Below are 15,248 nucleotides of genomic sequence, written 5' to 3' on the forward strand. Positions count from 1 at the left end.
TTCGGAACCTTAATACACTGCGGGTGTGCTTGAATTGATGCATTGTGGAAAACCGATGTGGATGAGGCACTGAGTTGTGCCAAGAACGGTAGTGGAAGCTCGACTGGAGCCGGCACGTGGGTGACAGGTGAGAAAAAGTTCAGAGTTTGAGAACGCATGTTAATCCGCGGAAAGCTTGATGTATGATCACAGCTGGGGCCACCTGTGTTGCAGGGAGGCTGTGGAGGTGTGGGCTGTTCAGAAGCACAGTGTGGGAAATGATGTCGAACGTGGGACAGAATGTGTCAATGTTCACTGTTCATAGTCACTTCACTCAAAATGGTGTGCGGATAAGGTGAATGTCGTGGCACAAAACACTGAGGCGTAGCGGTGGGATGGAAGTGGAGGTCAGGCACAGATAACTAGTTATTGTTCCTGTTGCAGGCCGAGGCATAGAAGTAGGAAGGCAGGTACTGATGCTGAACCGAGGCAGGCGTGGAAGTGGTCGGATGCTGAGGAGGTAGAACTGTGAACGAAGCACTTCCAGCCACATGGCAGGTATCCGCATGGTACTGCACAGATTGCAGCATGGCAATTCGTTTTCCTGGCGGTAGTACGTTGTCCGATGAAGCATTTGCAGAAATCGACATTGGTTCCACACTATATGGAGATCTGTAAGAGGTAACTGCACAGTTGATGAGGGAGGGCACATATGGTGGGAACAAAGACGTTTGATAGCCAGAGTCATGCACACTCCTAACCTCACTTATTGTTGCAGACTCGAAAACGTCCGGCAAGATCGGTGGAATCTTCAAGTGAGAGGCATCGTGTTGCAGTCCTGGCGGGTGTCCATCAACCGTAACACGATGCATGTCGATCACAAAATCCGGCGTTAGGGTGCTGGGCTGAAGTCATTGTTCGAATGCTGTGTTGATGTAATATACATGAAAATAACTGAGGCGGAGGTCACGGACACAGTGAAACGGCAAAAACGGAAGACATTACAACTCAGGGTCACCAGTGAGGAGGTTTTTTCGGGTTGGTTACGCCAAACAACGCCCATTTAGCAGTAGTTCATTTATTCACATAAACACATGCAAGGCTTGCAAAGAACTCAACATGGTGGAACAGCCCAAAGACAATGCTCAGCATCCAAAGACAATGCTCAGAGTACAAAGATGAACACATATCGATACTGGTGTCGACCCCATCGGCACCACAACCTCAATTTGAGGAAGAAATTTCTAGAAATGTATGTTTGGAGAACAACACTATATGGTAGTGAAACATGGATTGTGAAAAGGCCAAAACATATGGAGAATCAATGCTTTTGAGTTGTGGTGCTACAGATGGATGTTGAAAATTAGGTGGACTGATAAGATAAGGAATGACAAGGTTCCCACAGAACCAGCAATGAAATGATTGTATGGAAAACACTGATAATGAGAAGAGATAGGGCAACAGGACATCTGTTAAGACATCAGGGAATAACTTCCATAGCACTAGAGAGAGCTGAAGAGGGTAAAAACTATAGAGAAAGGCAGAGATTGGAATACACCCAGCGTACAATTGAGGATAGAGTTTGTAATTGTGCTCTGAGATGAAAATCTTGAACAGGAGAGGAATTCATAGCAGGCTGCATCAAACCAGTCAGTAGGCTGGCGACTCAAAAACATAAAAGAAAATATTTGTAAACAGCAGTAGAAAGTAAATAGATGCTATTTAACAAAACTGATGAAGTGGCAGACCTGATTAAAGTAATAACAATTTTGCTAACTTTGTAGTGTTACATTTAGCTTATGTAAGCAGAATAATTTCATGGCAGTTTCATAACATTAATTACTAGTGCAATTTTGAATAGCTGTTTCTCTTTGTTGGTAGCTTTGCTATTCTTCCCTGAAGGTTTCCCTTAATGCTGGGGTATGAATTATACAATAATTATGTGAACAAATTAAGTAATACCAATAAAAGCTCCATGAAAATCACTTAGTACATGCTACTTGATCAGAAAATCTATCTGCTAAGATCCCTTGTTGAGAAAGGCTTTACTTGTATCTTCTATTTTTTATGTAGTACAATGTCTGCACTGAATGAACTGTTGTTTGGAGTACATGAAATCTGTGTTTTATGATTTGAAATATTATGTATGAGGTAAAAAGTCGATATTACTACTAATGTTTGCCAAAATTTTTATTGTTACCTGCAGCAGTAATTTGCATAAATCTACAGTAGAAGTACCCAGTATTTTCTCTGTCATTTATAGTTACCCACTCAAAAAGTTCATCAGTCCAGAAATTAGAACTGCCAGTTCTTCCCTCTTAGCAAATGTCTTAAAAGTGTTACTGATATTTCTGCTCCTCAAGGATATGTTGTGGCCATTATTATGTGTAGAAAACAGAAGAAAATGGTTGAATTGTAATTTTTCTCAAACATAGTCTGAAATTCACAAGAGTTGATGTAAGCCAGTTTTGTTCTGAAGTAGGTTGTGAGTAAAGCTACATAAAGCAGAGAGATGAGAATATAATAGTTCTAAGTCTCTATAGATCACCAAATGGAGTGGTAGAAGTTTTCTTGAAAAATTTTGAACTTGTCGTGAAAAAAATATTAAGGATAAAGTAAAATATTGCTATCTGTGCTGACCTCAATATAGAAATGTCAGACTGTGACAAGCAAGTATCAGGAACTTTTTCAGTATCTTAAGGTCATTAAATTTATTCTGTGCAAATAAGAATGTTACTTGTAAAGAATCCTGCTTAGATAATATCATTGTTAAATTCTCTAGGGAGATTTTTACTGTTAGGCGGGTGGATGTTTCTCTGGTCATGAAACATTACTACTCACACTCTACAGGTAACTGTCAGGTCAGGTCAGTGATATAACCCATGATGAAAATGAGGTGATCTGGGTGAGAAGTAAGCTGATAGACTAAGTTATATAAAATGGGACTTTTTGTATGAAACACAGATTGGACAAACTAATAGTGTAACTGTGTTTGACAGGTTCTTTATAAAATATATTGAAGTGTGGTACACTTGTTCAGCCCCAAGGAAAACTAAGTTTAAAAGTAAGCCTAAAACAAAGTTAACAAATTGGTATACTGAAGAACTTGGAAACATTAGGGAACAAATGTTATTATTGCAAAATAAACATAAAAAGAACACTAAACTTGCTGATATAGATTATAGGAAGTATCTGAAGTAGAGAATATTTATAAAATTAAGTTGCTTAATGAGAAAAAATAAGCATATGTGAGGTTTATAGAAAATGTACCCAACTGCACAAAGGAAATATCCCTTGAACCAGAGCAACTGAATGAGTTCTTTGTCACTTCTTTTCAGTGGAAAATTATCACATCCACAGATGTGATAAAACCAGTAAAAAATTCTCCAAGTCTGAAACTATCCAAACTGTCTATCCAACTGCATTATCAAGAAAATTATTTGTTTTATCTGTGAACCTTTAGCTTTCATTTTTAACAAATGTCTTCCCTGCATCATTAAAAATTTCAAAAGTTATACCGAACTTTAAAAAAAAAGGAGACAAAAATCTCCCTCAAAATTATTGCCCAGTCTCAATCGTTTCTGTAATTTCTAAAATATTTGAAACTCTTACATATAATCAATTAAATGATTTTTTTGAAGAAAATCTCCTTTCGAACAAACAGTTTGATCCCAGATGAGGAAAAAATACCACATCCACAGATCTTGAAGTTGTAAACCAGATGATCACTACTTTTGAAAATAGGGATAAAGCCTCACTGATTTTATGCAAACCAAGTAAGGCCTTTGATTGTACCCCTTATGAAATATTGATTGAGAAACTTGAATTTTATGGAGTACTAACTACGGCACAAAAAATAATTGCTTCATACCTAAGACACAGGAAACAAAATGTTTCAGTGAGATACAAACATTCTTTAATGAAAATGGGAGAGACAGGGGTACCACAGGGATCAGTGCTCAGACCATTCTTTTTAATAATTGACATCAATAATTTGCCACATCATGTTACTCAGTCTGTAGTTTGCTATGTGGATGACACGAAAGTCATTGCAACTCACCTTGATGTCAGCATTACGACAAATGTCACTGGGATCATTAAATGCTGCAGTAAAATGGTTATCCTCTAAGAAACTGCTGTGTAACCCTGACAAGACCCAGAATCTTCTATTACGAGAATGTAATAAGACAGAAACTAGAACAGTTACACTTTTAGGATTCCACATTGAGTCCAAAGTGAGTTGGGGAGAACACATCATTCACATTTGCAAAAGAATATCAAGGGTACCATACCTAATTTGGAAAGTGAGAGATTCAGCTACTCCTAATGATTTAAGATTGACATATTTTGGGCTGTTCCAGTCTCATATTTCTTACGAACTGTTAGTATGGGGCCACTCCACACATGTTGTTGTTGTTTTGTGATCTTCAGTCCTTAGACTGGTTTGATGCAGCTCTCCATGCTACTCTATCCTGTGCAAGCTTCTACATCTCCCAGTACGTACAGCAAACTTCATCCTTCTGAATCTGCTTAGTGTATTCATCTCTCGGTCTCCCTCTACGATTTTTACCCTCCACACTGCCTTCCAATACTAAACTGGTGATCCCTCGATACCTCAGAACATGTCCTACCAACCGATCCCTTCTTCTGGTCAAGTTGTGCCACAAACTTCTCTTATCCCCAATCCTATTCAACACTTCCTCATTAGTTATGTGATCTACTCATCTAATCTTCAGCATTATTCTGTAGCACCACTTTTGAAAGCTTCTATTCTCTTCTTGTCCAAACTATTTATCGTCCATGTTTCACTTCCATACATGGCTACACTCCATACATATACTTTCAGAAACGACTTCCTGACACTTAAATCAATACCCGATGTTAACAAATTTCTCTTCTTCAGAAATGCTTTCCATGCCATTGCCAGTCTACATTTTATATCCTCTCTACTTCGACCATCATCAGTTATTTTGCTCCCCAAATAGCAAAACTCATTTACTACTTTAAGTGTCTCATTTCCTAATCTAATTCCCTCAGCATCACCCAACTTAATTCGACTACATTCAATTATCCTCGTTTTGCTTTTATTGATGTTCATTTTATATCCTCCTTTCAAGACACTGTCCATTCTTTTGTTTCCTTTACTAATTGCTCAATATACAGATTGAATAGCATTGGGTAGAGGCTGCAACCCTGTCTAACTCCCTTCCCAACCAATGCGTCCCTTTCATGTCCCTCGACTCTTATAACTGCCATCTGCTTTCTGTACAAATTGTAAATAGCCTTTCGCTCCCTGTATTTTACCCCTGGCACCTTCAGAATTTGAAAGAGAGTATTCCAGTCAACACTGTCAAAAGCTTTCTCTAAGTCTACAAATGCTAGAAACGTAGGTTTGCCTTTTCTTAATCTAGCTTCTAAAATAAGTCATAGGGGCAGTATTGCCTCAACTGTTCCCATATTTCTATGGAATCCAAACTGATCTTCCCCAAGGTCGGCTTCTACCACTTTTTCCATTCATCTGTAAAGAATTTGCGTTAGTATTTTGCAGCTGTGACTTATTAAACTGATAGTTCGGTAATTTTCACATCTGTCAACACCTGCTTTATTTGGGATTGGAATTATTATATTCTTCTTGAAGTCTGTCTCATACATCTTGCTCACCAGATGGTAGCCACCACATATCACTGATATACTGAAGATACAAAAGAAAGTCATAAGAGAAACATGTAGGGCTGGACCAACATATCACTGCCATCCTCTGTTTAGAAAACTCAATATACATACAATTGTAAATCTGTATATATATGTCTCATCACTAAACATTAAAACAAATACGAAAGTATTTCATATAAGGGGAGATATACACCAACACAACACCAGAAGAAAAATTAACATGGATGTTCCAAAACACAGACTAGTAAAAACAGCCCACTTAGCCATAGTCAGCTCCCTAACAATTTTTAAGAATTTACCACTGTCAGCATGGTCCATGCCTTCTAAACCATTTCAAAGAAAATTGTACAGCTCACTGGCTGAAAATCCATTTTATAATGTAAGAGAATTTTTGATGAAAAAAGTGTGCACATATGTTAAAATTCAAAATATATGGCTAAATGTTTGTAGTTGTGTAAGTAATTTAGTATAAATGATTGTAATTGTTTTTATAATCAAGTATAAATGTCTGTGATTGAGCATGTAAAATTATTCATTTCTATCTATTAATCTCTATCTGTATATCTCCATCTATATACACGCTACATACTAGGAAAACTCCTGAGAAGTGCTTAGCAAATGGTACTTAGCACACAACCAATTGTTAGTGCTTCTTCTCATTCCATTGCATATGGAGCATGGGCAGAATGCTTAAATGTCTCTGTGCACACTTAGATTAATCTGTACAAGTCACAGTATTCCAACACATGGTAATGACAATACAAACACCTTATGTAAAATTGGACTTGCCAAGAGTATTGAACACATCCAATTCGTCAATCTAGTCACCTAGTCATTCAGTTATTACTTCCATAATTCACACAGAATTTACCAAAGTTGTGCTTCTCCCTGAATAAGTCCAGTTGTGTTAATTTTTTATAATGATGAGTGTAAAAAAGAGGATAAAAAGTATGCTCCACAGTCAGAACAGTCTTGTAGTTGGATCAGCATGCAGCAGCTGGAATATAGGACTATGATGCAAAAACAGAAACATAGCAAGCTAATGAAGTTAAAGCCATGTCTCTGCAGTCATGAACTTGAACAGGAGACTGATTAAAATCATGGTAGGGTTTATAACTGGACAAGAAAATGTTAAGGAATATCTACAAATGATGAGGATGAACCCACAACATGTATAATATTTCAATACAAAGCTCTGGAGGATGTAATGAATCATCCTCCTCTAACATTACCTTCCTTTTTTTATAGAGATAACTGACACCATATATAGTCTTGAATATCACATAGGTTAAAATTATCTCAGCTGTTTCATTAAAAGAATTCATATGATTTTGTATATGATGTACTATATTTCAGGCTAAAATGTATAAAAAAGAAATTAATCTGTTACAGTCAATAAGTACTTAAAGTTAAAATTACTCTTCTTTTAAAAATAATTGAAATTACAAAATTTGTGGCATACCTAAAATTACATTATTAATTATACAATCTAATGGTAATTATTAAATTTGCGTCTGGATTTATTTATAGAATGATGATATAATTAGATAAAGATTTCCCTATCATTAAAGTCCCCCCATGAACCATGGACCTTGCCGTTGGTGGGGAGGCTTGCGTGCCTCAGCGATACAGATAGCCGTACCGTAGGTACAACCATAACGGAGGGGTATCTGTTGAGAGGCCAGACAAACGTGTGGTTCCTGAAGAGGGGCAGCAGCCTTTTCAGTAGTTTCAAGGGCAACAGTCTGGATGATTGACTGATCTGGCCTTGTAACAATAACCAAAACGGCCTTGCTGTGCTGGTACTGCGAACGGCTGAAAGCAAGGGGAAACTACGGCCGTAATTTTTCCCGAGGGCATGCAGCTTTACTGTATGATTAAATGATGATGGCGTCCTCTTGGGTAAAATATTCCGGAGGTAAAATAGTCCCCCATTCGGTTTTCCGGGCGGGGACTACTCAAGAGGATGTCGTTATCAGGAGAAAGAAAACTGGCCTTCTACGGATTGGAGCGTGGAATGTCAGATCCCTTAATCGGGCAGGTAGGTTAGAAAATTTAAAAAGGGAAATGGATAGGTTAAAGTTAGATATAGTGGGAATTAGTGAAGTTCGGTGGCAGGAGGAACAAGACTTCTGGTCAGGTGACTACAGGGTTATAAACACAAAGTCAAATAGGGGTAATGCAGGAGTAGGTTTAATAATGAATAGGAAAATAGGAATGCGGGTAAGCTACTACAACCAGCATAGTGAATGCATTATTGTGCCCAAGATAGATACGAAGCCCACACCTACTACAGTAGTACAAGTTTATATGCCAACTAGCTCTGCAGATGACGAAGAAATTGAAGAAATGTATAATGAAATAAAAGAAATTATTCAGATAGTGAAGGGAGACGAAAATTTAATAGTCATGGGTGACTGGAATTCGAGTGTAGGAAAAGGGAGAGAAGGAAACGTAGTAGGTGAATATGGATTGGGGCTAAGAAATGAAAGAGGAAGCCGCCTGATAGAATTTTGCACAGAGCGCAACTTAATCATAGCTAACACTTGGTTTAAGAATCATGATAGAAGGTTGTATACATGGAAGAACCCTGGAGATACTAAAAGGTATCAGATAGATTATATAATGGTAAGACAGAGATTTAGGAACCAGGTTTTAAATTGTAAGACATTTCCAGGGGCAGATGTGGACTCTGACCACAATCTATTGGTTATGACCTGTAGATTAAAACTGAAGAAACTGCAAAAAGGTGGGAATTTAAGGAGATGGGACCTGGATAAACTGAAAGAACCAGAGGTTGTACAGAGTTTCAGGGAGAGCATAAGGGAACAATTGAAAGGAATGGGGGAAAGAAATACAGTAGAAGAAGAATGGGTAGCTCTGAGGGATGAAGTAGTGAAGGCAGCAGACAATCAAGTAGGTAAAAAGAAGAGGGTTAGTAGAAATCCTTGGGTAACAGAAAAAATATTGAATTTAATTGATGAAAGGAGAAAATACAAAAATGCAGTAAATGAAGCATGCAAAAAGAAATACAAACGTCTCAAAAATGAGATAGACAGGAAGTGCAAAATGGCTAAGCAGGGATGGCTAGAGGACAAATGTAAGGATGTAGAGGCTTATCTCACTAGGGGTAAGATAGATACTGCCTACAGGAAAATTAAAGAGACCTTTGGAGATAAGAGAACCACATGTATGAACATCAAGAGCTCAGATGGAAATCTAGTTCTAAGCAAAGAAGGGAAAGCACAAAGGTGGAAGGAGTATCTAGAGGGTCTATACAAGGGCGATGCACTTGAGGACAATATTATGGAAATGGAAGAGGATGTAGATGAAGATGAAATGGGAGATACGATACTGCGTAAAGAGTTTGACAGAGCACTGAAGGACCTGAGTCGAAACAAGGCCCCCGGAGTAGACAACATTCCATTGGAACTACTGACAGCCTTGGGAGAGCCAGTCCTGACAAAACTCTACCATCTGGTGAGCAAGATGTATGAAACAGGCGAAATACCGTCAGACTTCAAGAAGAATATAATAATTCCAATCCCAAAGAAAGCAGGTGTTGACAGATGTGAAAATTACCGAACAATCAGTTTAATAAGCCACAGCTGAAAAGTACTAACACGAATTCTTTACAGACGAATGGAAAAACTAGAAGAAGCCGACCTCGCGGAAGATCAGTTTGGATTCCGTAGAAATACTGGAACACGTGAGGCAATACTGACCTTACGACTTATCTTAGAAGAAAGATTAAGGAAAGGCAAACCTACGTTTCTAGCATTTGTAGACTTAGAGAAAGCTTTTGACAATGTTGACTGGAATACTCTCTTTCAAATTCTAAAGGTGGCAGGGGTAAAATACAGGGAGCGATAGGCTATTTACAACTTGTACAGAAACCAGATGGCAGTTATAAGAGTTGAGGGACATGAAAGGGAAGCAGTGATTGGGAAGGGAGTAAGACAGGGTTGTAGCCTCTCCCCGATGTTATTCAATCTCTATATTGAGCAAGCAGTAAAGGAAACAAAAGAAAAATTTGGAGTAGGTATTAAAATCCATGGAGAAGAAATAAAAACTTTGAGGTTCGCCGATGACATTGTAATTCTGTCAGAGACAGCAAAGGACTTGGAAGAGCAGTTGAACGGAATGGATGGTGTCTTGAAGGGAGGATATAAGATGAACATCAACAAAAGCAAAACGAGGATAATGGAATGTAGTCGAGTTAAGTCAGGTGATGCTGAGGGTATTAGATTAGGAAATGAGACACTTAAAGTAGTAAAGGAGTTTTGCTATTTGGGGAGCAAAATAACTGATGATTGACGAAGTAGAGAGGATATAAAATGTAGACTGGCAATGGCAAGGAAAGCGTTTCTGAAGAAGAGAAATTTGTTAACATCGAATATAGATTTAAGTGTCAGGAAGTTATTTCTGAAAGTATTCGTATGGAGTGTAGCCATGTATGGAAGTGAAACATGGACGGTAAATAGTTTGGACAAGAAGAGAATAGAAGCTTTCGAAATGTGGTGTTACAGAAGAATGCTGAAGATTAGATGGGTAGATCACATAACTAGTGAGGAAGTATTGAATAGGATTGGGGAGAAGAGAAGTTTGTGGCACAACTTGACCAGAAGAAGGGATCGGTTGGTAGGACATGTTCTGAGGCATCAAGGGATCACCAATTTAGTATTGGAGGGCAGCGTGGAGGGTAAAAATCATAGGGGGAGACCAAGAGATGAATACACTAAGCAGATTCGGAAGGATGTAGGTTGCAGTAGGTACTGGGAGATGAAGAAGCTTGCACAGGATAGAGTAGCATGGAGAGCTGCATCAAACCAGTCTCAGGACTGAAGACCACAACAACATCATTAAAGTTTGTAAACTCTTTGGAAAGTGTGAGTATGGGAGAATGTACGTAGTGGTGGGCATGCCTCTGATGGAAATGCAAGTATTTTGCTAAACTTGTCACCAAAAATGTAATTATTTGCTTTTTGAATGTGGAAATTGTTAAGTCAGTGTGATTTAGAAGAATGAGATAAAATAAAAAGACATTCACAGCAACAGACAGCTCTTCAACAGTTATTTTGTCATCATGAACCTAAGAAATTGAAATTTTCAGGTGCAAGAAAGTACTCCTAGACAAGACTTTGAGCCATCAACAAAAAAAAATGAGATAATGAAGATAAGTAAAAAAGTTCTTCTTGTGTAATCTTACCCCTCACAAAGTTTTCAACATTTGTGCAGGGAATGTGACTTTAATAACGATGTGCAGGAGGGTAAGATTACAAGGGCAAAAGACACAGAATATTTGGATAATTAGAATCTGAACAAATTGTGTCTCATAATGAACTAGTAAAGAGTTTCCCACTACTTCTTAATGGTACCAGTTGCCATTACTAGAATCAAAGGGAGTGGAATTGCACAATACACTTGGTTTCATTGTGGGAAACTGTGGGCTAAGACCACTGTTGTTTTTCTGTCTCTGCTGTAATCAAAACAAATCAAATCAAACCCACCTCTATCACTTGAATGTTCCAATACATCCATTATCCCATGCAAACTTGGTGGTATATCTTGTTCTTAATTGCAGCACAGGAAATTAAAGGGACCACAAAAGCATTACAACAATAAACTTGATGCAGGCTCACCATTCCAATGGAAATCAAAATTTCTGTTTCCATCAACACCGCGACAATGTTTGTTCTTTGTATGTGATCGTGTCTTTCGCCACCACATGTCCTGCAATAAAAATTGTTTCAAACATAATACTTCATGGATTTCGCAGGACCTAAAAATTGAGATATTTCTTTGCAGTTAACTTTTAATTATAGTTTCTGATTCTCTCAAATAGCTGGAACACCATGCAAGCAACTCAGTGAATAAATATCAGTTGCCTTTAACTGTATAAAATAAAAATGTTTGCAGACTTTATGTACTGTTGACGTACTGACTGATAGAGCTACACTTACATGACAAGTATTGTGTTTAATAATGTAATGGAAGTATTTACATGAATGTGATTCAGACATTAGTTTGCTCATTCATGATTAATATCCCCTGCTGGTGACAAATGGCTTGAATTTAAATCCACAACTAACACTTTTCTTGAAATGTTATAGTACCTTTAATTCTAATCATAATTAATTCTAATGTATAAAAGGGGCTTAGCAGACATGATGCTATATGTAAAATAAATTCCTGGTTCATACATATCATTTGATAAAGGTTTTAGAAACTGCTTTAGAGACACTGTTTCTAGTTTAATATCAACAGACTGGTGATAAATGTTTACCATGCCTCTCCATTATATAAAAATTACATCTTACTGTATCAAACAGAAAATTCTCTTGGGGAAACACTGACATTTTGTGGTCTCCCAAACTCCCAGAAACTACCTACTTACTTTTAATGAACAATGTGATTTCTTCATTAACAATGAGGATCAGTCCTTGGTGTGAAGGCAAAATTTTCATTGGGTTTTGCATGCAGCTTTCTATCATGTTGTCTAACTGGCTTCAAGTTCAGGGTTACAAAGTTTTAAACAATATCAGGGTATGAGCCTCTGTTTCATGCATGAAGGGATGTAGTTTCTGTAAAAACATTTTTTGTGCCAATGTGCCTTGTCAATATTACCATGAATGCAAATTCTGTTGCTTTACTCAAAACAGCTTTCAGTCTGTCATTGAATAACATGATCCATTCACTGCAACTCTGGGGGCCTTGTTAGCAAAAAAGTTACTTACATTAGACACTATACTATATACCTGTTATCCTATTTATATGTCACAAGGTATCTGTTCTTTGTAAATTAGCATATAATAATAAAATCCCTGCCTATATTGAGATCAGTATAGGCTCTTTAACAGTGACTTGATGCTCCATAATAGCGATTAGGGATATACATGTCACTACTTTCATATCTGGCAATTCCTTCCTATTAACAACTACATGATGGGGAAGTTCTCAGTCCCATCAAAGGGCTAACACAATATTTCATAAGCTCATATTTTGTTCACTAACGAACTATATAAAATACTTTCCAGAAGTCTGGCAACAAGACATACTCCTGCATGCCACAATGGACAGTATTCTGAATCTCACAGATGAAAGAGTAAGCTGAGTTTCATAAGGCTCTGTTTGCATAATCCTTGTTGATTCCCATAGAGGAAGTGCCGTGTCCATAAAGTTCACAATATATGACCACAAAGCACATTACATTATTTCTCTACAAATTAGTAATATTACTTTGGAGTTACATTTGTCTAAAATTTGTTCCTGAAAATGATCTGGACTGTTTGGAATGCTTCATCAAACCAACAATCTATAAGAAGGAATTTCTTTTGGATAATTTTTAGGGAACTACCCCTTCAAATCCAGTTGTCTGTCTATTTTGTTGATTCTTTAGTTCACGATAACTGATTTCAGTACAGTATATGTAATTTTCGCATTTTTTCAGTGATTGAAAGGAGCTCCATATTATGAGTGTATTTTTAAGACACAATTCAGTGTCATCCTTTGATTTGATACATTATGGCCATTGAGTGCTTTACAGATGATTAATCATGTTACTAACATTAAATAAGACCAGAATTGCACAATACCTTCCAGCAGATTAACAGACAGAATTTTATTTTTCAGTTTAGTGTCCGTTTTTCACAGTGTTGCTCTTAAGCTGAATTTGGTTTCCTTCAACTTCATCTTTTTCATTGTAAAAGTAAGGTGTAATATACTGTTAGCAGAGCCTGTTCTGTTGATGGTGCGAATGGACCGATCTACTGCCTGTCAAATCACTGGAACAGTTCTGAAGCGAATGCCACAAAATGGTTCCTTCATCTTCAGAATCAAATCAATGTCAAAAGGACTTAAGTCTGGGGAGTATGGTGGATGGTACAGTACTTCCCAGTCCCATTTACCAAACAGAGCAGCCACAACTTGCGCTGTATGAGCCCGTGCATTGTCATGCAAAATGATGGGCAGGTTACACAGAAATGCTGGTCACAGATGATGCTCCAAAAATGTACAGTAATACTGTATGGTTTGCCATGGAGAAACGTAATGGATTAGGATAACACCATCACAGTCATACGTGAGAATCACCATAACTTTCACCATACTGGGGCTCTGATGCAATTTCAGCTTTAGCAGTGTCCCATAATGACACCATTCGTTGGATTGGTGTTTCAGTTTTGGCTCATATGATGTGGCCCACATCTCATCCAGTGTTACGATACGACATAAGAAAGCCTCTCCTTCACATTCGTAGTGCTCCAAGTGCATCTGAGCAACATCGTAACGTATCCATTTCTGCATTTCCGTCAAGTCATGTGGATCCCCTTGTGATGCGTTTTTTCACATGTCCAAGCATTCCTTCAGGATAAAAAGCACAGTCGAATGCGCTAATCTAGTTTCGTGGCTGAGCTCACGAATCATATTGTGGAGATCACTGTCCACTATCGTGGCAACAGCACGCACGTCTTCTTCAGAGAAGCTAGAATGACCTGCCCAATGCATGTCTGCCACAGTCTGTTGACCTTCATTGAAGGCTTTTACCCAATGTGAGACTGTTCTGTATGGCAATGCCAATTCCCTACACACCTCTTGAAGACCTTGATGACATTGTCGTGCTGTATGACATCTGGCATATTCAATCTTGATCCAACTCTGTTGTTCCTGTTTCAATAACATAGTGTCACCATTACTTTATAGTGCTCACTCACAAGTGACTGTGTTTCCCTCGATTGCGTGCATGCTGGTGACATGGGATGGGTGAGTCCATTTGCTCGGAGGTAAGGTAGGTATGTCAGCAACGTGTGCTATCAGTGACAATAGTAGATTCCATTGCATTATGTCTCCACAGCAGTGTTGCCACTAATTAAGTTCCAACCCAAGTATAAAAGCTGACTTTGGTATTTTCTTTTGAATGAGACCATGTGCAAAAGATTTGTGTGTGCTGATTTGAAGTTCTAGATTCACATATTTTACTGCTTGCATCGCTTCTGCATCATATTTCATTGATTGTTTCAAGTACCCATTTCTATTGTGATATATTGTGAAATTTCCAACATTCATGAGTGTCTTGATAACCTCGTATTGTTATTGACAATTATAGGCTTAAATGTAATTGCGATATTTTAAAATTTTTGAGAACAGTATGGCTATTCTCATTCAAAAAATCATTCTCTAATTTCCTTGTAGAGTTGTGTGAGAATAAGATTATTTTTGAGAACTTTCAGATGCTTACAAAACCATATTTTTTTAATTACCAGTATGAGTGATCTGGACAAGTAATTTATTTTATACCAAATCAGCATTTGTGGATCACAGTTCTGCCAAAGAATATGTCACCTCCGAATTTTATTGTATATCAATGCAAATAAACTTGAATTTTTAAGAATTTTCAGAAGCTAACATTGTCCTTTGTACAATCTATGAGCTATTTGTGGGAAATCAGCGTTTGTGATTTAGTTATGTAGCAAATATTGTAACTAACATATTGTGTTACATCTAGTTTCTCTTAAAGAGCAGTAGATCTATACATTGTTTGCATTTATCATAAACTGACTCTGTTTCTGAGTTTGCTAATAACTGTAATCAACCTCAAA

General features: G+C 37.6%; 1 protein-coding gene across 1 annotated transcript in view; it reads right to left on the minus strand.

The window, feature by feature from the left end:
• LOC126412383 (carboxypeptidase B-like) overlaps nt 1–15,248 on the minus strand; it is a 235,916-nt gene that overhangs the window by 200,126 nt on the left and 20,542 nt on the right. The window contains exon 2 of the mRNA XM_050081999.1: nt 11,295–11,385. Within this exon, the coding sequence (XP_049937956.1) occupies nt 11,295–11,385 (91 nt within the window). The remainder of the gene's footprint in view (nt 1–11,294; nt 11,386–15,248) is intronic.

Source organism: Schistocerca serialis, chromosome 1 (genome assembly GCF_023864345.2).
Source record: "Schistocerca serialis cubense isolate TAMUIC-IGC-003099 chromosome 1, iqSchSeri2.2, whole genome shotgun sequence".
Classification (NCBI taxonomy): Eukaryota; Metazoa; Arthropoda; class Insecta; order Orthoptera; family Acrididae; genus Schistocerca; species Schistocerca serialis.